The sequence below is a fragment of the Chiloscyllium plagiosum genome, chromosome 32, assembly GCF_004010195.1.
Source record: "Chiloscyllium plagiosum isolate BGI_BamShark_2017 chromosome 32, ASM401019v2, whole genome shotgun sequence".
NCBI classification, from domain to species: domain Eukaryota; kingdom Metazoa; phylum Chordata; class Chondrichthyes; order Orectolobiformes; family Hemiscylliidae; genus Chiloscyllium; species Chiloscyllium plagiosum.
The window spans coordinates 22,093,515-22,119,740 of record NC_057741.1 but is presented as its reverse complement, the minus strand read 5'-3'; the positions used below and the strand labels follow the sequence as shown (position 1 = coordinate 22,119,740).

General features: G+C 40.1%; 1 protein-coding gene across 4 annotated transcripts in view; it reads left to right on the top strand.

Moving 5' to 3' along the window:
* kiaa0232 (KIAA0232 ortholog) overlaps positions 1-26,226 on the top strand; it is a 126,707-nt gene that overhangs the window by 51,154 nt on the left and 49,327 nt on the right. For 3 of the 4 annotated variants that reach the window (XM_043674210.1, XM_043674209.1, XM_043674211.1), the window contains one exon: positions 1,719-1,856. In XM_043674210.1, the coding sequence (XP_043530145.1) occupies positions 1,719-1,856 (138 nt within the window). Of the gene's footprint in view, positions 1-1,718; positions 1,857-22,252; positions 22,292-26,226 lie in introns of those variants that run through there. The other variant, XM_043674212.1, reaches the window with a different exon arrangement.

Here is a 26,226-nt window from a genome sequence, read left to right as displayed (position 1 = left end):
TGTGAGCATAAAAGAGGTACAGTTAGTAAGTTTGCAGATGACACCAAAATTGGAGGTGTAGTGGACAGCAAAGAAGGTTACCTCCGATTACAACAGGATCTTGATCAGATGGGCTGAGATGTGGCAGATGGAGTTTCTTGTTGTGGTTCTGTTCGCCAAGCTGGGAATTTGTGTTGCAGACGTTTCCTCCCCTGTCTAGGTGACATCCTCAGTGCTTGGGAGCCTCCTGTGAAGTGCTTTTGTGTTGTTTCCTCTGGCATTTATAGTCGTTTATCTCTGCCGCTTCTGGTTGTCAGTTCCAGCTGTCCGCTGCAGTGGCCGGTATATTGGGTCCAGGTCGATGTGTTTGTGTTTGTTGATATCATCTGTGGATGAGTGCCATGCCTCTAGGAAATCCCTGGCTGTTCTGTTTGGCTTGTCCTATAATAGTATTGTTGTCCCAGTCGAACTCATGTTGCTTGTCATCTGTGTGTGTGGCTGCTAAGGATAGCTGGTCGTGTCATTTCGTGACTAGTTGGCGTTCATGGATACGGATCGTTAGCTGTCTTCCTGTTTGTCCTATGTAGTGTTTTGTGCAGTCCTTGCATGGGATTTACTGTGGAAAAGTCATGGAAGATATAGAATGTAGGGTTGAATGATGGAGTTTAATTTGTGTAAGAGGTGCTGTATTTTGGAAAAGCAAATCTTAGCAGGACTTATACATTTAGTGGCAAGGTCCTAGGGAGTGTTGCTGAACAAAGAGACCTTGGAGTGCAGGTTCATAGCTCCTTGAAAGTGGAGTCGCAGGTAGATAGGATAGTGAAGGCAGCGTTACGTGTGCTTTCCTTTATTGGTCAGAGTATTACGGACAGGAAATGGGAGGTCATATTGCAGTTATGCAGAACATTGGTTCAGCCACTGGAATATTGCAGGACTAGAGGGCATAGATTTAAGGTGAGAGGGGAATGATATAAAAGGGACCTCAGGGTCAACGCTTTCACGCAGAGGGTGGTACATGAATGGAATGAATGGTGGCCGCTGTACAATTGCAACGTTTAAAAGGCATTAGGGTGGGTATATGAATAGGAAGGGTTTGGAGGGATATGGGCCGGGTGCTGGCAGGTGGGACGAGATTGGGTTGGGATATCTGGTCGGCATGGACGGGTTGGACTGAAGGGTCTGTTTCCATGCTGTACATCTCTTTGATTCTATGACTGTAGACTGTGGTGCAAGTTTGGTAAACTGGAAAGTCTGTTCCTGTGTGGTACTGTTCTTCCTGTTGTATTGACATACAAAGACTGTGCGCATTTATTTCATGGCAACAGTTGTTGACGTGAAGGCACTGGAGTATATCTGCAAGTATTGGTAGGAGTTCCGGCAACCATTGCTCTTGTGACGAATGAAGCCATCCTTGGGTCTTCGCCTGATTTGGCCTTATCTACTCTGCTGCTTAAGGGGCTTTGGAGGATATGAAGGTAGTATATGTCAAAGTGATCAGCTGGTTAATTGAACATGCTCTGCTAGTAGCCATGAAAGTGTCAATTACCTTGAGCATTGTTCAAGTGGACTTTGCAGTATCTTGCATGCAGCTGCCTATCTTTAAACTGTCCAATGTGTGCTTTTATTAAAGGATAGTGTGTTTTTTCTTGATTCACTTATTTGTTAAGCTTCACTTGGAGTTGTGACATGGTATTTTTTATGTACTGTACTAATTATTCCACTCCAATTTTATGCAACAGGAAAATGACATCTTCTTGGGCTGGGAGAAAGGAACCACAAAGAAATGGGGAAAAGGGAAAAAGAAGTGTTCAGATCTGAGTGTTGAGGAAATGAAGAAACAAGCTGCTGTTCAGTGTCTACGTTCTGCTTCTGATGAAGTAAGGAATTTGGCAAATCTGAATTGTTTGAAAATTATATGTTACCAACTGCTAATTGGGGTGTTTCCCAATGCTTGTAAATTTCTAAAAGAGCATGTGTGGAAATCAGTGGAGCACTTGAAATTTCTGAAATGAGTTTCCGAGGTGCTATACTTGATGTACTTGTTTAAACAACTGCATAGAATAATTTGTGGTTCTTTTTATTTTCTATCATTATACTAATCTGAAGGCAAATACAGATTGAAAGGAAACTTCACACAGCATCTAACAGTGTACTGTTAGAGTAATAATATCAAACTTTCCATTCTTTGAACATTTTTATTTTTATTGTCATCTGAATGGTGTTGACAATGAAGAAGCATGAAAGTAGAATTTGAAGAATGGAAAGATTTTGTGATGATTATCCCACTGTTATGATCTGTTCAATATTGGTTTTGTTTGACTGGTTGCTTACATAGCAGGGATGTAAGGAATATGTCATTGCAGTGAGTTAAGAGCTGTTGCCATTTCAGAGGAGATGATCATCTCCATAGTATTGACTTTTAAATGCAATTCACTAACAAAATATTCCCCTGAAAAAGAATGAGGGCATAGTTTTAAATTGATATGCATGTGAAGCAAAGGCCGTGTGGGGAAAAAGAACTTTCTCACAGCTAGTAGTCAGGCTACGGAATGCACTGCCTGGGGATGCAGTAGAGGCAGGTTCAGTTGAGGCAATCAAGAAGGCACTGGATGATATTTTGATTGAAATAGTGTGCAGAGATAGGTCAGAAGGACATTGATTAGACCATTGTTGAAATACTGCGTTCAATTCTGGTTTCCTTCCTATTGGAAAGATGTTGTGAAACTTGAAAGGGTTCAGAAAAGATTTACAAGGATGTTGCCAGGGTTGGAGCATTTGAGCTATTCTAGGAGGTTAAATAGGCTAGGACTTTCCCTGGAGCATTGGAGGCTGAGGGGTGAGCTTAGAGGTTTACAAAATCATGAGGGGGTGTGGATAGGATAAATAGACAAGGTCTTTTCCCTGGAATGGGGGCCTCCAGTACTAGAGGGCATAGATTTAGGGCGAGAGGGGAAAGAAATAAAAGAGACCTAAGGGGCAACTTTTTCACGGAGAGTGGTATGTGTAAGGAATGAAGTGGTGGAAGTTAGTAGAATTACAACATTTAAAAAACATCTAGATGGATATGAATAGGAAGAGTTTGGAGGGATATGGTTGGGAGCTGGCAGGTGGGACCAGCTTGGGTTGAGATGTCTGATCGGTATGGATGAGTTGGACCGAAAGGTCTGTTTCCATGCTGGACATATACCTCTATAGCTATGACTAAGATTGGCACCAAATAACAAATGATAGATCAACCGAGCCCCTTCTGTGACCTGAATTATGTTAGTCATTGAACTGTGTAGTATAGAAGAATCTCTTCAAGGTGGTACAGAATCAAGTACACTGCTAGCTACACAATAATGCCATTTTGCTTTACTAGGCCCATAGCCTTAATATTTCAAGTGTTCACCCAATAATTTTTTTTCATGTTGCAAGGTTTTCAGCTGACAAGGCAGTACTTTCCAAACCCCCACCACCCTCTGGGTGAAAAATATTTCCTCAAATCCCTGCTAAACCACCTCCCTTTCACTTTAAAGGTATGCCGCCTTGTTATGGAGCCTTTACTTTATATTCACCTTGTCTGTGCTCCTAAAACTCTTGTCAGGTCCCCACTCAATCTTTGCTCCAAAGAAAATGACCAAACTTATTCAGCCTTCATAGCTTAAATGCTCCATCCCAGGCAACATCCTGATGAATCTCCTTTGCAGCCCTTCCCCCACAAGTGTTATCACATCATCCTTCCTCTAAAGTGGTGACCAGTACTCCAGCTGTGGCCTAAACACTATTCTGTCCAGCTCAATTATGACTTCCCTGCTGCTATAATCTGTGCCTTGCCTGATAAAAGCAAGCATCCTGTATGTTATCTTCACAACCCTATGAACCTGACCAGCTCCCTTCAAGAGCTTGTGTACAAGTATCCCAAAATCTCTCTGACCCTCTGAGCTTCCTGTTGCATGTATTCACTCTTAATTGGGAAGAAAAAGAACACTTTTTTTTTCCCCAGGATTAAGACTTCATCTGATGTTTAATAGTATTTCTCTGACGTTTTGTTCTCATTTCTCAGTTTCGCCATATTTAACTCTGTATGGCTCACCTTTGTTTACAATAAATACCAATTTTAGAAATAGTCAACCAGCATTGGGGAAAGAGCACCAGGATTATTTGTGGGTCACTGACTTATTATCAGAACTGGGACTCTTGCTGTTCAACCTACAGATTACTTTCAACATTTTCTAAGTTTATTTTGAATTGTTCGCCTTCACTATATTCTTTGTAGGTTTATTTGTTGGCCACTTCCAGCAGAGAATAACACTGGAGGAATAGTGTCGGGGAGATTGTGGGCTTGCAGTCATGATTTTAAATCCATTAATTGAAGTGAACAGAAAATTTGACACACTTTTAGCAATTTTTCAGTCACCTTTCCCCATAAGCACCTGGAATTCCCGGTCTTAAATTTACCACTGTTAGTGTTTTGAAGTATTTTCCCACTTTTTTGTCCGTGAAAATATTTTATAGATTTTCTTCTGTCTCTTTCTGGTATCATGTCCAAACTTGAAAGCAATATTTCTACTTTGGCTTTTTGTTCTGTGTATGGTTGGATGAATTTATCAAACGCTCGCACAATGCATTCTACAATTTGTGTGCCTTAAGAGCTTTGTGTTGACTGGGTCATTTCAGTTGATATCTAATTAATAATGTGGATTTTCACGTTGTGCTCACAACGACCTCTTCCACATATTTGTTGGATTATCATTACACTAAGGCCGCGTATTTTAAGATAAATGATCCCAAAGTGCTTCAGTCTCTCAACCTCACCTTCACGTGCTCTTATCATCTGTCCCTTTTTCTCTCCTCTTTCCCCTCCCCACACACGCGCACACAGCCCAGCTTTTTCTCCTTCCCCCTTCCACCCTCCCCACCTTGCCTGGAGACCCCACTACAATACTTTGCCTTATGCTTCTGTCTTTCAGTTTTTCTTATACTCCCACAACTGCCAATTGTGTTCTCCTACACATTCTCTCTCATTTTCCAGCTGTCTCTTAATCTTCCCTTCATTTACTATTAATCCTTAGCAGAAACTAAAACTAAACATCTATCAGTTCCACAATTCCTGATTAGTATGCAATGTGTTTGTAAATCACTATACTAATGATGCCCACTACATCAACTTTGTTAGCCAAGCCATGGGAAATGTGCAAATTTTTATTAAAATAATTGACACATTTTATTTGATTTTATCCTCCGCATACATCAGCTGAGGATGTCAGTGTACAGGTTTCACTGAAGTGTCAGCTTTAGATAAAGATTTAATTTCTAGTGTGTTTTTTCTTTTAACATCTCACTTGAAATAAAATGCCTTTTTCTTCACAGATGTCCTTACCAATAGTTTAATGATTCTTGTTTCAAAGACATTATTCATATTGAATAGCTTATTTTTCTCCTCTAAATAGAAATGTAAGTGATGAAAGTGGGGATTTTGATTTAGAAATCATGTTTCACATTGCAAAGCACTTTGCAGCCAATTAGTACTTTTGGTACATAATTGTTGTACTATAGGAAACGCAACACCCAAGGTGTGTGGCAATAAGGGAAGTTATCAGATACTCTATTGATGGGGAATATGCAAATGTTGGGCAGGGTGCGATTTCAAGCTCCTCTGTTCCGTGAATGGTCCAGTGTGATGAGGATATGAAAAAGAGCTGGTGAGCACAGGTGACTGACAAAGGCAACTAATTAGTTAAACCAATCATAACGAGATGCATCAAAGTCTCAATTACATGACTACTGAAGGAAACAGGACAAATTTTACGTTTAATTTAAAAGTAAAGGCTTTCTAACTTTCTCATGGCGTGATCTTTGCACAGCATGAAGTATTCAAAACTTGCTGCACAGCAGTCAGCTACCTTGCACCAGAAACAGCTCGATTTGGTCTGTCAAGAAATGATGGAACATGAGGAACTTCAAACTGGGATTTGACTGATATAGCCTCACACAGGAAATAACTCATGGTTACTAACGTTGCTCATTTCCTTTAAAATTTGAAAGGCTGCATCTTTGTTCATCTTACTTCAGGAAGATGGAGACTAAGACTCCATTGGGTAACCCCTGCAAGTATCTAGTATTGTATATAGTTTGTTGCCAATTGAAGATCACTGCCTAAATTAATATGCTATTTCAAATCGAAGAGTTCTGAATGCTTTTAGCACTGGTGCTATTTAACTAGCCTAAGTTCAACAACTGCTTTTTGTTCATTGGACACAAATAGCTTTTTTTTAAAAAGTGTAAGGGTGCAAGACAGAAGTAGGAAATGCAAATTTTCATTCAGATTTACATTAAGATTCTGGAAATTATCATTAAGGGTGCTATGGTTTGTGATGAGAATAATTTGAAATCCAGCAATGTTAAATGAGTGAGCAAAATACTGCGTGTGCTGATATACTGGAAATAACATCTGCAGAAAGAAATGTTGCAGATCACTAATCTTTAATTTTGTTCTGATGTACTCCTAACATGTTCTGAGATGGAACTGTGCCTTTAGTAGGGATTGTTTAGTGCTGTTCTTTAGCAGTTTGGTGTTATCAACCTGGAGATAGAATGTCTATTTCAGAAGCAGTGGGTAAACCGCTTTGAGCTCTGAGATGTTTTATTTTAAATTGGACAAAAGAATCATGAGTGGGTAGAGTTAGGATCTTAGACTAGGGGTTTCAGTTTTGCTTCCAGTTGAAGTTGAGATTTGAAGCTGCTGTATACAGCCCTCTGCTGCTTAAGTTCGAATTTTCTCCCTGCTGCTAGATTTTTTTTATTTTTATTATTCCTTTCTCTTTGGACTGGAGATAGCAAAACAGATTTTTCTCGCATGCTGAATTTGTTTTTGCCAATGGTGTGTTAATGGGATCCTGCTATCTTGGAGCAGTGAATGTTTAGTTAAATTTTATTCTGAAGTATTTCAATTGAGTTAAAGTTGTACCAATTATTTTTGTATTTTAGCTGTGTAAGAATAAAGTGCATTTTGCTTAAAGCACTGTAATTTGATCGATTTGAATTTCATCTGGAATGCCATACCTTTATGCTTGCTTTTTATCTTAAAAGGTAAGGTCTTGGCTATTTCCTAGCTAAATTTTGAGGGGGGGTTTGGTCTAGTGGTCCATAACAACATCTGTTTTTAGTTAAGCTGTATTGCCACATGGAGATCAAACATGTTGCTCTCTAAATCTTAAAATCTTCAAGCAATGTCTTAGACTTGTAATTTTAATTTCAGTTCTAACTTATTGTAAATTTGCTGTTGTCCTTTTGAATGAGGAGCGCAATACTGAATGTTTTTGACCAATGCTTCATTGTTACCTCAGCTGGTGCATCAGTCATTCTACCTTATATGGCCAATGTAATTTATAGGCCCAACTAAACTGTAACATTTTATGCAAAAAGTGTTAAACTTTGCCAGGTACTTTTAGTGTGGAGCAGGGTGTGTTGCAAGATTTACTGTATCTGTCACTTCTGATGCGGGCTCCTCTGTTTGGGGAGACAGGATGCCTACTTGCAGAATGCTTCCGAGAACATCTCCTCCGAGACATCCGCACCAAACAACCCCACTGGCCTGTGGCCGAACACTGCAACTCCCCTCCTACTTCAAGGGCATGCAAGTGCTGGGCCCCCTGCCTCGCCAAATCCTGACTCCTGGAGGAAGAACACCTTATTTTCTGCCTTGGGACGCTCCAACCACATGGGATACATGTGGATTTTACCAGTTTCCTTATTTCCCCTCACCCCTCTTTTCCCCCCCCCTCACCTCCTTCCAGATCCAACCTTCCAATTCAGCACAGCCCTTATGACCTATCCTACCCCTTCATCTTGCTTCTCATCTATCTGCTCCACCCTCCTCTCCGACCTATCACTATTACCCCCACCTCCATCTACTTATTGCACACTCAGCTACGTCCCCCCAGCTCCACCCCCTGGGCTCACAAGCCTCATTCCTGATGAAGGGCTGTTGCCTGAAATGTTGATTCTCCTTCTCCTTGGATACTTCCTGACCTGCTGTGCTTTTCCAGCACCACACTATCGACACTGATCTCCAGCACCTGCAGTTCTTACTTTCTCCATGTTGCAAGATTATATACTTTGTTCCATTATTATGCATAGTTTAATTTTGGTCCTCCAAAGTTGAAAGATGGAATAGTGGGATATGTATCGTAGCTTTGCCAAAAAGAAAATTGGCATTTACCTCCAGAGGTAAATAGATTGCAAGATTTTGTCTGGGTTTGATGTATATTTTCAGCTGACTAAATTACTGTGAATTTTAAATGATTCAGATTTTAGAGACAGTTCTCAAGTCATGCCTTTTGTTGATCACTTTTGACTTAAATGCAAAAGTGCTCCCAAGTTGTACCGGAGAACTACTGAGATAGTAATTCACTTGGTTCTGCTTATATCTGTGTGAAGTGGTTTTCCTCCTGTATTTATATTCCTTAAAAGTTGAGAAGCAACTTGAACAAGGAGACTGATTTGTATTTGAAATCATCTCAGATCAATCTGTACAACAAAATGGCTCGTCTATCTTAGAGCTAAAGGCAAGTTATTGATTCTTTTGTGGTCTAGTTTATACACTGGTGTATAATTTTCCATTAAGATTTTTAAAATGTACTACTTAGTGCAAAGTTTTGGTTTTCCAATTGTTTGAATATTCTTTCCTGTCACAATTTCTATAGCTTTTCATTAAATGAATGATCTTTGAATTCCACTGACAAATTAAAAGTCAAAATGCAACAAATTAATAAAATGAAATACAAAAGATTTGCAATAATAAATATTCAATTTATCATGTCTACAAAGTTACTGGTGTATTGCCATGGGATATCAGTATTATTTTGGTGTTTTCTATGGTTATTCAGACAAGTTGCCATCAAAATATTGTGCCTGAGTATGTCTAGATTCAAGACCAGTATCAATTAGTGACAAATACTACTCTAAGTTCCTTCATGTAGATGAGCAGCTGATCTCCACAACAGCTGTTTAATCCTCTTCTGGCATTCCTCTTGCTAGAGAAACTAGCCTGTTAGGCACATGTTCTGGCCAAGGGCAACACCAGCCCAAAAGTGGAAGTCAAAATGTGTCAACACGTGATCATATGATTCACAAAATGTACCTTCTTTTAGCCAGGAATAATTATCAACAATCTCATTCAAATAACTAATAAACTGAAACCTGTGGTGTCTTGCTCCCACAATATGGCCAATATGTATTGCAAACAGTTGTCTGTTTCAGTTATCCATGTACCCAAGTTGGTCAGTTGGTTTAACTTCAGTTCATCTACATACACACTAGATTTACCTTCCTTTGCAAATATTTTAATTAATACATTAATTGTTGGTCTAACTATATTCAATATCTTCAGTATTTAATGTATTTTCAGTTAGTGCTTTACTTTCAAATTAGACTTGTTTCGGCTTTGTTCTGTAGTTCAGTCGAGTAGATTGTTACTGGCCATATTGTGTATACAGAACAGTTTCAGCTTATTTCAAGATGCAGCTTAAAAACTTTCTTTAGCTGGCTGAATATTATCATTGAACGTAGCTCAAAACGGGCGATCATTTTCTAAAACAGCAGCTGTAATAACATATGATTGACATTAATTACAAAAAAAAGTCAGAATTTAGAAGGTCAATTTCAATGGGTTAAGAGCAGATCTCAACAGAATAAATTGGAGTCAAAGATTGGCAGGCAAAACTACGAATGAATAATAGGCTGCCTTTTAAAGCGGAGGTAGTTTTTAGTATGGTTGAGTTTTATTCCCAAGAGGCAGAAAGGCATTAAAACCAAATTGAGTTGTTCCCTGGATGATACAAGACAGCTTAAGCATCTTTTTTCTAATTCATTTTATGAAGAATGTCAGGTTTATGGTATACTTGAAGACAGCTGAGTATAGAAAAGCAAGGTACAAAGAGATTACTTTGATTATGAGAAATAGGAGAGACAATATAAAATAAATTGTACAATTCAAAAATCAAATAGCAACCAGTGTGTTGTGATCTGAGCAAATACTAAGAGACAAGTCATTTGCCAAAAAGGATCCATCACACTAGGTTCCAATGTTTAGTTAACATGGTCAATTGAAGTGGCACAGTGGCTCAGTGGTTAGCATTGCTGCCTCTGTGCCAGGGACCCAAGTTCAATTACAGCCTAAGGCAACTATCTGTGTGGGTTTCCTCCAGGTGCTCTGGTTTCTCCCACAGTCCAAAGATGTGCAGGTTAAAGGAATTGGCTATGCTAAGTTGCCCATAGTATTCAACTATGTGTAGGCTAGGTGCATTAGTCGGGTTAAATGTAGAGTAATAGGGTAGGGGAATGGGTCTGGGTGGGTTACTCTTTGGAGGGTCGGTGTGGACTTGTTGGGCCAAATGGCCTCCTTCCACACAGTAAGCATTCTATGATTCTTCTATGAATTGATGAGGTATTCACGCAAGGCTGTAAATTTGTTTTTGAACAATAGAAGGCTGTTCTACAAAGAAACCTTATTTTTATCTAAATAAAGAATATGCTTCAGAAAAATGTTAGCACCCAGTAAATCAGTTTTCAATTTATTTTTTAACATCAATTTACATAAAATCTGGAGAAATTACCCCTCTGATTCCAATCTTTGGTCTATTTAACTGAGTCATCCCATTGTGTTGCATACATTGAAACGGAGAGCCTAAACTTTCACTTTCAGCCTCTAATGTCATGCCGATTTTTTTTTTTAATCCAACTCATGTTTCGAAGATGTATAAACTAAAGTTTTGCTGAGGTGTCTTATTCATTGAACTGCTCTGAAAATCTTTAAAGAGAGCAGCTATACTTCTGACTCCAGTCATGTCTCGTCCAAGCTGTCCTCAGAACGTCAGGATTTTCGAAAATGACATCAAAAGTAATCAACATGTTTATGTTGCTATTTTGAAATCCTGACTCTCAAAACCCTATTGATTTCTCTTAATAGAGGAGGAATGCTACTTTTACACAGTAAACATACACATATGAACAAACAAATTAGGAGCAGCAATGGGCCTCTCAGCCCCTTGACCCTGCTCTGCCATTTCCTAAGATTGTGGTCGGTCTGACTTTTAATGTGAAATTTGAATCCACTTGTTTCTGCTTTAAAGTATTCAAGGATTGTATGTATTTCTATTGCCACCTTCAGGAAAAGAATTCCAAAGACTCATGACTGTCAAGAAAAACTTTGAATATGTTTTCAATGGGTGACATGAGTTTCTAAATTCTCCCATAAGAGGAAACACCTCTCTGCATCTCCACCTTGTCAAGAACCCTTGGGATCTTTTGTTTTAATCAGCATGTCTTTCACTCTTTTAAACTTTTGTGGATACAAGCCTAGCCTGTTCTACCTTTCCTGTTCAGTCAACCCTCTTTTTCAGTGTTAGCCTGCTAAACCTTCTGTGAACTGTCCCCATTTCATTTTACCCTTTTAAATATATAGAGTGACCAATCCGTCTTGGTATGTGGTCTTGTCCTGTTTAATTGAAACATGACTGCTTATTTTTGTATTAAATTCCTTCTGTCATAAATGATAACGTTTAGGTTTTCTAATTACATGCTGTACCTCCTCACTAATAATTTATGGTTCACTCATGAATGCACTCCAATCCTTTCACATCTGAGCTGTGAAACGATGTTGATCTAGAATGCACTTCCGGAGTGTGGTGGAGGCACATTTTGTGCTTTTCAGTTGTTATAAAGTCATGTTCATACAGCATTGAACAGACCCTCCAGTCCAACTCATTTGCACTGACCAGATTTTCAAATCTAACCTAGTCCCATATGCCTCCAAACGCACCCTATTCATATATACCTGTCCAGATGCCTTTTAAATATGAAGGAGGCTCAATTATCCAAAGCCACGCACTGGTACTATTTCGTTCAGATAATCGAATGTCGGAAAACTTAGTTCAGCCGAGCATCAGGACCTTGCGATCTTGCTGGATAATCAATGTTCCTCTGTATTGTGATTGCACCCGCTGCCTCCACTTCCTCTGATAGTTCATTCTATATGCAAATTACCCCCTCAAAATTTCCTCGAATGTTAAACCTGTGCCTGTTAAACTTTTGGACAACTCCACCCTAAGAAAGATATCTTGGCTATTCACCTTATGCATGCCCCAGTTGATTTAAAAAAAACATTTATTCAGGTCACCCTTCAGCATTCTGTGCTCCAAACACAGCCTTCCACCTTGTTAATCTGTGACTCCACTTTCAAGGATGCATCTGCATGCAGCTGCACCCCTAGGTCTTTGTTTGGCAGCACTTCCCAGGGCCCTATCATTAAATGCATTAGTCATGTTCTGGTTTTCCTTAACCAAGATGTAATGCATCCCATTTATCTAAATTAAACTCCATTTGCCACTCCTTGGCCCATCTGCTCAAGATCCTGAGGTAACATTCTTCACTGTCCACTGCACCTTCAATTTTGGTGTTATCTGCAAACTTATTACCAAACATCCTGCAATGACTTCCAAAGCATTTGTATAAATGACAAAAAGCAGTGGACCCAACACTGACTCTAGTGACAAACTGCTGGTCCCAGACCTCTGGTCAGAAAAACCATCCTCTTCCACTCTCTCTCCTACCTTCAAGCCAATTTTGTATCCAGTTGGCTAGCTCTCCCTGGATTCCATGTGAGCTAACCTTGCTAACCAGTCTACCATCAGCACCCTTCTGGAATGTGTTGCTGAAGTCCATATAGATACGTCTACTGCTCTGCTTTCATCATCATCTTTGTCACCTCTTCAAAAAATAACTCCGTTAAGTTCGTGGGACACTATTTTCCAACACTTCAAACCATGTTGATTATCCCTAATCAGTCCTGTCCTTTTCCAACTGTAAGTACGTCCTCTCCCTCAGAATCCCTTTCAACAACGTCATGGTAGAGGTTTTACCTTTCCAAACATAGACTGGAACTGCCATAGTATTAAGGGCTTGAGTGGATAAGAACTTTTGTACAAGAACATTTTTTTTGTTTGTGTGGGTGTACTAGTAGAGAAGATGCAAAACTTGACCTACTCTTGTAACATAAGGCAGGGCAGGTGACTGAGTTGTCAATATGGAGCACTTTGGGACCATTAGTCATTATTCTATTAGTTTGAGAATAGTGATGCAAAAAGATACCCAGGATTTAGAACTTCTAAATTGGAGAAAGGCCAATTTTGTATTGGGCAAGAACTTTCAAAAGTAGATTGGGGTGGATGTTTGCAGGTAAAAGGATAGCTGGAAAGTGAGATGCCTTGAAAAATGAGATTTGTCTCCAGAGGCAGAATGCTCCTTTCAAGGTGAAGGGCAAGGCTGGTAGGTGTAGGGCATGCTGCATGACAAGAGAATTGAGGTTTTGGTCAAGATCAAGAAGGAAGATAATGTCAGGTACAGACAACAGGGATTGTTTTAAGGTCAAAAAGGTAACTAGGGTGCGAATAGAACCCGCTAAAGATCAAGGCCACTTACATATGGAACGGCAGGAGATGGAGTGACTAAATGAGTATTTTATATCAGTGTTGTTGTAGAGAAGGATATGAAAAGTAGAATACATGGGGAAATAAATAGTGATATCTTGAAAAATGTCCATATTACAGATGTGGTAGTGCTAGATGGTTTAAAATGCATAAAGGCAGAAAAATCCCTGGGAACTGATCAGTTGTACCCTAGAACTCTAGCAAGCTAACAAAGTGATTGCTGGGCCCCTTGCTGAGATGTTTGTATCATTGATAGCTACGGGTGAGGTGCCAGAAGACTGGAGGTTGGCAAATGTGGTGCCACTATTTAATGAAAGTGGTAAGGAAAAGCCAAAGAACGACAGACCAGTGAGCCTGACATCAGGCAGGCGGTTGGAGGAAATCCTGAAGGGCAGAATTTACGTGTATTTGGAAAGGCAAGGATTGATTAGGGATAATCAGCATAGCTTTGTGCATGGGGAATTGTCTGTAATTAGTTTTTTGAAATAGTGAAGAGGATTGGTGAGGCCAGGCTGGTGAACATGATCTATATGGACTTCAGTAAGGCATTCGACAAGGTTACTCATGGTGGACTGGTTAGTAAGGTTAGATCACATGGAAAACAGAACTGTCTTGAAGGTAGAAGACAGAGAGGGTAGTAGTGGAGGGTTGCTTTGTCAGACTGGAAGCCTGTGACCAGTGGTGTGCCACAAAGATCAGTGCTGAGTCCACTGTCTTTTTTTATGTAAATGATTTGGGTGTGAACATAGGAGGTATAGCTAGTAACTTTGCAGATGACACGGGTGTAGTGGAAGAAGGTTACCTCAAAGTACAATGGGATCTTGATCAGATGGGCCAATAGGCTGAGGAGTAGCAGATGGAGTTTAACTTGGATAAATGTGAGGTGCTGCATTTTGGAAAGACAAACCAGGGCAGGACTTAGACACTTAATGGTAAAGCCCTGAGCAGTGTCGCTGAGCAGAAGGACCTTGGAGTGCGGGTTCATAGTTCCTTGAAAGTGGAGTTGTACATAAGGTAGTGAATGCGATGTTTGGTATGCTCGCTATTATTGCTCCAAGCATTGAGGTTAGGACGTCATATAGTGGCTTAACTAATATTCTGTATAAGAATATTGTGTGCAATTCTGGTCTCCCTCCTGTCGGAAGGATGTTGTGAAACTTGAAAGGCTGCAGAAAAGATTTACACCGTTTCCAGGATTGGAGGATTTGAGCTATAGGGAGAGGCTGAATTGTCTGGGGCTGTTTTCCCTGGAGTGCCAGAGGCTGAGGGATGACCTAATAGAGGTTTCCAAAATCATGCAGGACATGGCTATGGGAAATAGACAAGCTCTGATCTGGTCCTGGAGATTTATCTTTGTGTTTAAGGCCAACAGCACCACCTCTTCTGTAATAAACACTTTTTTTCCAGGCAACACTTTATTTTCCCAAGTTCCCTGACTTCCATGTCCTTCTCCAAAGTAAATATTGACATGAAATATTTGCTTAATATCTCACCCATCTCCTGTGGTTCCACACATAGGCAGCCACACTGATATTTAAAGGGCCCTATTCTTTCCCTGGTTTTCCTTTGCACTTAATGTATTTTTAAAAATCACTTAGCTTTGGCAAGTTAGGGTTAAAGAGAATGCAATCTCATATCCCCCTTTTTCCCTCCTGATTTTTCTGTTAAATATACTCACTACCCTTGTAGTCGTCTTGGGAATCACTTGAATCCAGCTACCTGTATCTGATGTATGCCTCCTTTTCCTTGGCCAGTGCCTCAATTTCTCTAATCATTCAGCATTCAGTACATCGACCAGCCTTGTCCTTCACACTAACGGGGACATACTGTCTTTGAACTCTCTCATTTTTGAAGGCCTTGCTTCCCAACCATCCCTTCACCTGTAAATAGCCTTCCTCAGTCAACATTTGAAAGTTCCTGCCTAATACCATCAAAATTGGCCTGCCTTCAGTTTGGAACTTTGACTTTTGGATGTGGTTTATCCTTTTCCATAATTATTTTAAAAATAATGGGATTATGATCACTTGCTCCACAATGCTCCCTTACTGACACCTTAGTCACTTGCTCTGCCTTATTTCTCAAGAGATCATGTATTGCTCCTTCTCTAGTAGGTACATCCACATATTGAAAAGGAGTGTTTTCTTGTATGCACTTTATAAATTCATTCCCATCCAAGTCCTGAATTCTATGATGGATTCCCAAACAGACTGGGACGAAAATCCCCAAGTGTTATAACTCTTCTTATTGTACATTTGAGATGTCCTTACATATTTCTTTCTCTATTTTCTGCTATAATACAATCCCAACAAGGTGATCATCTTTTTCTTATTTTAAAATTCTACTTGTGTAACTTCTGTGGGAGCTCGCCCAAGAATATCCTTAAGTATAACCTTCTTAAGTATAACTGTAATGTTCTCCCTCCTCAAAAACACCACTCCCCACTTGCTATAGTATTTATACCTGGAACACTTAAGCTCCCAGTCGTGTCCGTGCCTCAACCATATTTCTGTATTAGCTCTGGTATCCCAGTCTCCTGTTTCCAACCATACTATAAGTTCATCTGCCTTAGCTGTCAGTCCTCTTGCATCAAAGTAAATGCAATTTAATTTGTCAGTCTTGCCTCATTCTCTGTTGAGGTTTTGTCTCCCTTGACTATTACTCTTGCTCCCCTTATCCACTGTAGCAGCATCAGCCTTTTCTCTTTTCTCACTATCGCTTAGGTCGTTGTGCATGTTGGTACCAATGGCATAGATAGGAGAAAAGATCAGGTTCTGCGTAGACCGTATAGAAAATTAGGCCAGAGGTTACAAATTAGGTCCTCTTGGGGAGTAACATCTGCATTATTATCTGAAGAGATAGAAGTTTCGAGGCTAAAGGTGAAAAGGCTGTGAAGTGGATCTACCTAAGTACCTCTAACAGGTCGCATGGATATGACTGGATGAATGTCGTCTTGTGGAAAGAGCATTCTATATTTTGGTGTCTTTCCTGTTGGTAAATTTTGAGGCATCTCTTTGAAATATAAGTACATAACACATCTGGAATCTTTACTCTTTGCTTGAAATTACCTGTAGGAGATGCTGGGGCATCCTTTTATCTCAGTTATCTCAATAGGTAGAACTTTGTCATTGCAACAGTAACATGGAGAGTATCTGAATACAATTTTCTGTTTTACTGAATAATTCCGACTGAGAATCCAGGTGCAAATCACGATTCCTTGTGTGGAAGCTTATGAATGATTTATTTGCTCCATGGCACTGTCATTGGCTGTCTTATCTCTGTAGCGTTTTGGTCCCAAAAATATTAAATGCGTTGAATGTTATGGGGAGCAAATGGAGATATGGCAGTGAGATAGACAATCAGCCATGATCCTATTGAATGGCAAAACAGGCTCAAAGCCTGAATGACCTATTCCTGCTCCTGCTTTCTATGTTTCTATGAAGGGGAGAGTAGTGGGATAACTTTGGAGAAGATGGAACACGTATAATTGCCAAGATATGGTCTAGGATCAAAATATATAAAATCAATATGGGCGAAGGCAAGAAATAATTAAGAGCAAGATGATATTAGTGGGAGTACCGGGCAACCTCGATTATCCGAATAACACGAATGGGGAGTACTTTGTTCAGATAATTGAATGTTCGGATAACACAGTTTATCCAAGCATCGGGACCTTGAGGTCTTGTTTGGATAATCCGAAATTTGCCGAATCGATGTTCAGATAACCAGCGTTGTTCTGTAGTCTGTACAGACCCCTGCCAGCTATTCTGAATGGCAGAATAAATCAGGAGATAATGAGGGCATGTACAAAGGGACTTTGGACTCATGGGGGAATGTTTGACATTATTTATCTCGCTAGTTTGATTTCTGAATGTACATGAAGGTTAAGTAAAATATCTCTCATGAAACAGTGACCGTAACATGGTAAATTTTAGTTTTCTCATTCTCAAACAGAATGCTGTGTTGAGAACAGCTGTGCTCGATTTAAATAAAAGTAATTGCTTAGGGATGAGGGGTAGAGAAATTAGAATGGAAAGGGAATTCCTGAAGAAGGGCTTATGCCCGAAACGTCGATTCTCCAGTTCCTTGGATGCTGCCTGACTTGCTGCGCTTTTCCAGCAACACATTTTCAGCGGCTGAGATATCAGTAAAGGAATTGAGAATTATGGGGAAAAGGCAAAAAGAATGGACTTGAGAATTAGCCATGGTTTTGAATGGCCGAGCACACTTGATTGGCAAAATGGTTTACATCTGCTCCAAAGCTTTAAGATCTTAGAAACTATGTAAGGTGATGTAGGGCAAATTTTTGAAGCTTGTTTTTAAATCGTACGTTGAAAGAGGAAAGCAAATGTTTTTGTGAAGGAACTCTGGAACTCAGTTTTGGAAGCTGAAGGTGGGACCCACAATGATGGAATAATGAATCCAGAATATTCACATCCAGAATCGAAGGATGACAAATATCTCAGCAAGTTTTGGACAATGGTACCTTTTTTCCCCTCTCTTTTAGTAGTGTGTAAGCCTTTGACATTCCTGCATGACATTAAAGATTTAAAAGTGCCAGCTTGTACAGGAGCATAAATGTTGCTTAGAGGAAATGATTATGAACCAGGATGAAATTTAGAGCTAGGGAGAGACAATGCTATGGACGGATCTGAGGACAATGAGAAGAGTTTTAAAATAGAGGCATTGCTTAAATGGGAGCCAGTATTGGTCAGCCAGCCTAGGGGTGAGGAATTATCAGGAATTTAAAAATTCATTGTTGGAATGTGAACAGCACATGTAAGGACAATATTTATTGCCCATCTCTAATTGAGATCGTGATGTATTGGACCAGACCACATCCCCTCAAAATACAGCAAGACAATAGCTGAGACCCTAACTTTTTTGTTTTGTTTACAGGCAAAGATAAGGTGCTGTGTTCGATTGGTCACTATTAGATTTTAAGTAAAACACTTTTTTTAAACTGTATTGTAAGAATAAAGAAACAGAAATTGGCATAACATTTTTGAAATACTTAATATTATTTTATTATTAATCATTAACTATTCCAATATAGCTGCATCCCATAAACACACCCTAGGCAAAGGCAAATTCAGCAAAACAGTGTTATTCACACAGCTGACTTCTCACTCTCGTCCAGCAGAAGAAAATACTGAAAGAAACAGTCCGCTTCTTCTTATTTCTAAGATAAAACCTCTTGTCTAAGACTTGAGTAGCAGAAAACCCAACCTGTTAGCAACAGCAGCAGAAACCTCACTTACTGAAAATCAAAATGAAAGCCTAGCTGGGTCTTGGAGAGCATGACTTCATGCACTCCTTCTTTTATCTAATTTTTAAAAATACTCAGGAGCTGAAAGCTGTGTACTCACTGCTTCTGAAGCAGATGTTTTTGCACCTTGCACCACTGTGGCAAGAGAAAGAGGACAGAACAAATCCCTATTAAAGGCACAGTAGTGTCATTGTGTTGCTTCTTGAACAACTAGTCTTTAATATGGAAATGTGTTGCTGGAAAAGCGCAGCAGGTCAGGCAGCATCTAGTGAACAGGAGAATCGACGTTTCGGGCATTAGCCCTTCTTCAGGAATGAGGAAACCTTCTTCAGGTTTTTCCTCATTCCTGAAGAAGGGCTAATGCCCGAAACGTAGATGCTGCCTGACCTGCTGCGCTTTTTCAGCAACACATTTCCATCTCTGATCTTCAGCATCTGCAGACCTCACTTTCTCCTTAGTCTTTAATATACCCAGCACATTTTTTCTGTTGTACCTTGGCAGAGCTGAGTGACTTGTTTGGCAATTTCAGAGGGAAAGTAGTCAGCTTTGAGTCTGGAGTCAGATGTGGACCAAACTATGTAAGGATGAGAAATTTCTTTTCCGAAAGGGCATCAGTAAAGCAAATCTGATTTTTATTCCCAGACAGTTTTGTTTTATTGGGGAGATGAGCATTTTACTCCAGATTTATTAATTAACTGAATTGAACTTCCTCAAACTACCATGAATTTGATTTCATAAGTCTGTGCCTCTGGACCAATACACTAAGTTTACGATGATAGTACCAATGCATCAAACATGACAGAGTTGTGAATGATTTAGTGTTTACAGAAAGTGGAAAATGGGATCCATAGTCAATGCATGATAACTGTAAAGTTTGAAATAACGAAGGCAGAAATAAATGGAGACATAGGTAGATTTTGTAGAGTTGGACGAAGGTGACCTAAACATAGAGCAGGTAGGTGGTCAGAAGCTTATCCTGAGGTTAAGTATAAAGTTGTGAACAGTCTAAATCAGGTATGGCATATCTGACACAAGGCAATAGTATTAGTTTTCCTAATATTTAATTGGAGGAACCAGAGACTTAGCCAAATACCAGGGTGAGCTGGGGTCTGAGTGAACTGAACTGAGGGACAATTTATATTTTAAGTGACCAAGTGTCCAGGAGACAGTCTAAGGGGAGGAACAAAGAACCATTTTTTAAACAGTCAAGGCTTTTGAAAGGTGAGTGTTGGTGGCTGATCACGAGAAATGGATTGGATGGCTGTTAGTAGAAACTTGCCAAGTTGCTCCAGAACTAGGAAAAGCATAAATCAAACCAGGAGAATAGTCAGGTCAATGATTTCTTTGAAAACATTTTTTAATCAGTGGTGTGGCACCATTTTTTTCAGGAAAAGAGCAGGACTAGGGACTCCATCTCAGCCGGAGCCGTAGCTAGAAGAGAAACTGATCTTGCCATGGTTTCTCAGGCAAGTTTTCCATTGACCAGGAAAACTGCAGCAAGAGTAATTTCTTCAGAAAAGTTATGTGGGGATACAAAGTTGAAGCTGAAATGTGACAAGAAAAGGCCAGAAACTGAAAAGTTCTTTATTGAGCATTTGAAAAGCGAGTGATTCAGAAGCGAGGAATTTTGTTAAATTTCACTTGTAGAAGATGAAATTTTCTGGAGGGATTCTGCAAACCATACATTGTAATTTTGTAAAAGCTGTTGTACTAGGGTTTCACAGAAGTTCACATGGTTCATTCTTTGAAGTTAAAAGAGAGAGACGAGAACATCTAGGCATAAAAGAGGCTATTAGCTAAGCAGTCTCCAAAGCACTTTGGACCAAAAAGAAGTTCTGAGTAGCTAACGTCAGTGAGGGAAAAGCTCCCAAAGCGCACACTTTTGAAAAGAGTTCAAGCAATCCATGTTAAGAAATCGAGAGCTATATTAGCAGTTTAAAGATCCCGGGAAGAGACATCAGCTAATGAAGATGACATCGGTTGAATGCAGAGTTTCACTGGAAAGATACCATGTACTGTATAGCTGTGCCCACTGAACAAGGTACTTTAGCGATGAGTTACCCTGTTTTCCCTTTAAAGTTTAACTCTCTGTCCGATTATTGTTGAGTGCAAAATAATTGATCTTTATTTCTGATATTTGTAACAAGATCATTTGAAATAGTTCTTGTATGCTGTAAAATAGTTTGTGCTATTCCCAGGTAATAAACTAATGTTAGAAAATATTTTGGCAGCCTGTTCTGAATGTGCTCAGTTATTGACCACCATGTTAAACTAGCAAAAATAAAACATTTGATATATCGGGCCATTTGATCTATCAAGCCAGACTTCATTCTGGGATCTGACTTGTTCAGTATTACCATCAGCTAACATTATAATACTTGGGAGAGCAAAGGATATTGCTGAGAGTCTAGGAGGTCTTCAGAAACTGACAACTTCCATCAATACAGTCAAATCCTGATCTAGGGCTTCCCATTATCAGAATATTGACATGCAGCTTTCCTATTCCAAATACAAATCTAGAGTGCCTGACACATTGTGGTGCAGTTAGTATGTTAATGTGGATAGGAAGTGAATGGCATAGATAGTACTTGTTTATAATTAATGGTATCTCTTGGTGTTGCTCACTAAGTTGAGGGGGTACTCAATTTTATAATAATGAAGACATCTGGGAATAATCAAATGTAATTTTTATTTGATGTGATTTTTGGTTCTTTGGGGACCAATTGCACAGTTGAATGTATTAAAATGTTAAGCACTAATGTGTGTTCTTTATTTCATGGAGACATTCCTTTGCCTTTGTCTTTAACTTGTCTCATATCATTTTATAAGTTGGGAGTATAAAGTGGAGTGGTTCTCAGGTGTAGTGATTGGAGTACTGATATGGAGCAGGATTTCATTCTTTATTCAGTTTCTGGTTTTGATCCGATCAGGCTTGAGGTTTGCTGATTTAAATATTCACAGCCTGTGCAAAAGCTCCCTGCAATCCAAGAGTATTCTGAGGGTATTTAACTGGAGTATTTGACAATAGGTGGATGTTCAAAGAAGGGGATTAGATAATGTCTAATTGAGAGATTGAGAACTAGTGTAGCTGGATATAAAACTTAATGTTTAAAGAAGCAGCTTATAAAGTAAACAAGCAGCAAACTTCAAGGAATTGAATCCGTAAGATCACATTGACGAGATATGGTGCTGAAAATCTGGTCTCGTTTGAGGCCAGTGACCTGCCAGTAATGTATGCATGTTGTGAAAGGAGCTGTGGCAGCAAATACAGCAAAGTAATAGATTATGACACTGCAAATTGTTTAATCAAATGTGGCAACAAATCAACACTGTTTATGTGTAGGTTTAGAAATGTTTTAACATCTGAGTAAGCAGTACAGCTTCACCTACTGCTAACGAAGTGGAATAACTAGTCCTTTGAGGCTTGGCATTCTGTGCTGTGATCTATTTTTGATACAGCTGGCTGCACTGGATTGCTGTGACTCAGTATGCAGCTTGTCAGCTGATAGCGATACTGTGATGTAAGAGGAAATGCAGAGCATAGAGCACGCAAACTTTTACCTGCTAAAGCAGGATGGTAAAGTGTTGGTATTTTCTTTCTCATTCTCTATCTTTGTCATTTGTTGTAGTCTTTCAGCTTCATTATTTTGTAATGAATGGAATGGGCACATAATGTAATCACTTGAAATTATGTGGACAAAGTTCTGTGTGGCTTGAAGTCAAAGGCCTTCAAAGGAAGCGTGATACAGATATTTAGTTAGGTTGTACACAACAGTAGATGTTCAGTTAGTTCAGCTGATAAAAATAGAAACAAGGGCAATATTTCTCTCGTAATTTTGACATGCTTGTGTTGAATGGGCACAAGAGAAATTCTGTGGAAGGGCGTGCTCACAAAGGGCACTGAAATTAAATGTTTGGCCTGCAAGTTAAAATGTAACGTATTATAATGCAAATTCCTTTCTCTTTTTGTAACTGAGTTACTCAGTTAAACTTATTTTTTACAATATTTTCCTTTTATTTCTGATTTCTGGATTATTGAAAACTTTAAGTATCAGAACAGCTTGTCTTGTAAATGGCATTTTGTGTGCAATCATCTCTTGTGTATGATATCCAGTGAGATTGAAGCTGCTTAGTTCTGTTAATTAATCTTTTAAGGCATGAGTTGAAATATATGCTTAATATCTTTAGTGAGAGGGCTCACCAAAATAGTGTTGATGCATTTTGCAATGCAGTGTCAGCTTGGAAGTTCAGTCAAGTAATTAAGACCTTGTAAAAACTATAAGTAATTTGTTTGCTTTAATTCACTAAGCATATAAAATGTGAGGGCAAATGTGAATGTACATCAGTTAAAGTAGTCAGGTATGGCTAGTGTCCTTATGTTCACTTTTTAACCAAGGCTCTTCAGTGGCAACCATGTTCTAAACTAAGATTGTAGCTTTTAAGGCTTGTGTCCAAACAGTTTTCTTCTGTGGTTCTGAACTTGTTAGCATACAGTTGCTTCTGAAAATATGTGGAATCCACTGGCAAGTGAGGGGTGAATTTCTTTGATTATAGGACAAGGCACTGCAGGATAAAGAGAACACTGGTATGTACTGATCAGCCATTTTGTACTCAAGCCAGAGGTTATCTTTCAGGATGATCCTGGAGTAAATGATTGCTCTGGCAGAAGAGTGCATGGCCCAACAATACTTAATGCTGTTAAGTAGATGTAATCAATGGTTAAACCAATTACATACCAGTGGTGATTAGATCTATCTCTCTCAGCATCCCTCTGCCAAACCCCAACCCCTGAATTGTAGCAAAGATGGTAATTCCTGTCAATTTCCAAAAGACACTATCAGGCATCAAAGAGAGAATATGCAAATCTCTGGTTAAGTCACCACTAGAATATTGCATCTGGTTCTTGACAATAGGCTTTAGGAAAAATTTGATAGAGACATACAAGATTATTACATGTATCATAGAATCATAGAGATGTACAGCATGGAAACAGATCCTTCGGTCCAACCTGTCCATGCCGACCAGATCGAGTCCCACCTGCCAGCACCCGGCCCAAATCCCTCCCAACCCTTCCTCTTCATCTCCCCATCCAAATGCCTCTTAAATGTTGCAATTGTACCAGCCTTCACCACATCCTCTGGCAGCTCATTCCATACACGTACCACCCTCTGCGTGAAAAAGTTGCCCCTTAGGTCTCTTTTGTATCTTTTCCCCTCTCACCCTAAACCTTTGTCCTGTAGTTCTGGACTCCCCGACCCCAGGGAAAAGATTTTGCCTATTTATCCTATCCATGCCCCTCATAATTTTGTAAACCTGTATAAGGTCACCCCTCAGCCTCCGATGCTCCAGGGAAAACAGCCCCAGCCTGTTCAGCCTCTCCCTGTAGCTCAGATCCTCCAACCCTGGCAACATCCTTATAAATCTTTTTTGAACCCTTTCAAGTTTCACAACATCTTTCTGACAGGAAGGAGACCAGAATTGCATGCAATATTCCAACAGTGGCCTAACCAATGTCCTGTACAGCCGCAACATGACCTCCCAACTCCTGTACTCAATACTTTAGACCAATAAAGGAAAGCATTCCAAACGCAGCCTTCGCTATCTTATCTACCTGCGACTCCACTTTCAAGGAGCTATGAACCTGCACTCCAAGGTCTCTTTGTTCAGCAACACTCCCTAGGACCTTGCCACTAAATGTATAAGTCCTGCTAAAACTTGCCTTCCCAAAATGCAGCACCTCGCATTTATCTGAATTAAACTCCATCTGCCACTTCTCAGCCCATTGGTGCATCTGGTCCAGATCCTGTTGTAATCTGAGGTAACCCTCTTCGCTGTCCACTACACCTCCAATTTTGGTGTCATCTGCAAACTTACTAACTGTACCTCTTTTATGCTCGCATCCAAATAATTTATGTAAATGACAAAATGTAGAGGGCCCAGCACCGATCCTTGTGGCACTCCACTGGTCACAGGCGTACAGTCTGAAAAACAACCCTCCACCACTGCCCTCTGTCTTCTACCTTTGAATCAGTTCTGTATCCACATGTCTAGTTTAGATTAGATTAGATTACTTACTGTGTGGAAACAGGCCCTTCGGCCCAACAAGTCCACACCGACCCGCCGAAGCGCAACCCACCCAGACCCAATCCCCTACATTTACCCCTTCACCTAACACTACGGGCAATTTAGCATGGCCAATTCACCTAACCTGCACATTTTGGACTTGTAGGAGGAAACCGGAGCACCCGGAGGAAACCCACGCAGACACGGGGAGAATGTGCAAACTCGACACGGGGAGAATGTGCAAACTCCACACAGTCAGTTGCCTGAGGCGGGAAATGAACCCGGGTCTCTGGGCGCTGTGAGGTAGCAGTGCTAACTACTGTGCAACTGTGCCGCCCTTCCACCTTCCTCCTTTCTCCTTCCACCACTGATACTCAATAGCAGCAGTGTGTACTACAAAATGCACTGCATTTAACAAAGCTCCTTAGATAGCACTTTTTAAACACATGACCACTACCATCGAGAAGGACAAGACAGCAGATATGTGGAAATACCACCACCAGCATTTATTGTCCATCCCTACTTACTGTTTTGAACAGTTGCAGCTGATGGAGTACCAAGGCTATTGGCCAAGTATCTCCCTGTATTCCATGAGGTCTAACCTTGCTAATCAGTCTCCCATGGGGAACCTTGTCGAATGTCTTACAGAAGTCCATATAGATCACATCTACTGCTCTGCCCTCATCAATCATCTTTGTTACTTCAAAAAACTCAATCAAGTTTGAGACATGATTTCCCACGCACAAAGCCATGTTGACTATCCCTAATCAGTCCTTGCCTTTCCAAATATATATACATCCTGTCCCTCCGGATTCCCTCCAACAACTTGCCCACCACCGAGGTCAGGCTCACCGGTCGCTAGTTCCCTGGCTTGTCTTTACGCCCTTAAACAGTGGCGGCACGTTTGCCAACCTCCAGTCTTCCGGCACCTCACCTGTGACTATCGATGATACAAATATCTCAGCAAGAGGCCCAGCAATCACTTCTCTAGCTTCCCACAGAGTTCTCGGGTACACCTGATCAGGTCCTGGGGATTTTTCCACTTTTAACCATTTGAAGACATCCAGCACTTCCTCCTCTGCAATCTGGACATTTTGCAAGATGTCACCATCTATTTCCCTGCAGTCTATATCTTCCATTTCCTTTTCCACAGTAAATACTGATGCAAAATATTCATTTAGTATCTCCCCCATTTTCTGTGGCTCCACACAAAGGCCGCCTTGCTGATCTTTGAGGGGCCCTATTCTCTCCCTAGTTACCCTTTTGTCCTTAATATATTTGTAAAGACCCTTAGCTTTGGCAAATAGAATTAAGGAGAATCCTATCTCATGTCCCCATTTTGCCCTCCTGATTTCCCTCTTCAGTATATTCCTACTTCCTTTATACTCTTCTAAGGATTCACTCGATCTATCCTGTCTATACCTGACATATGCTTCCTTTTTCTTAACC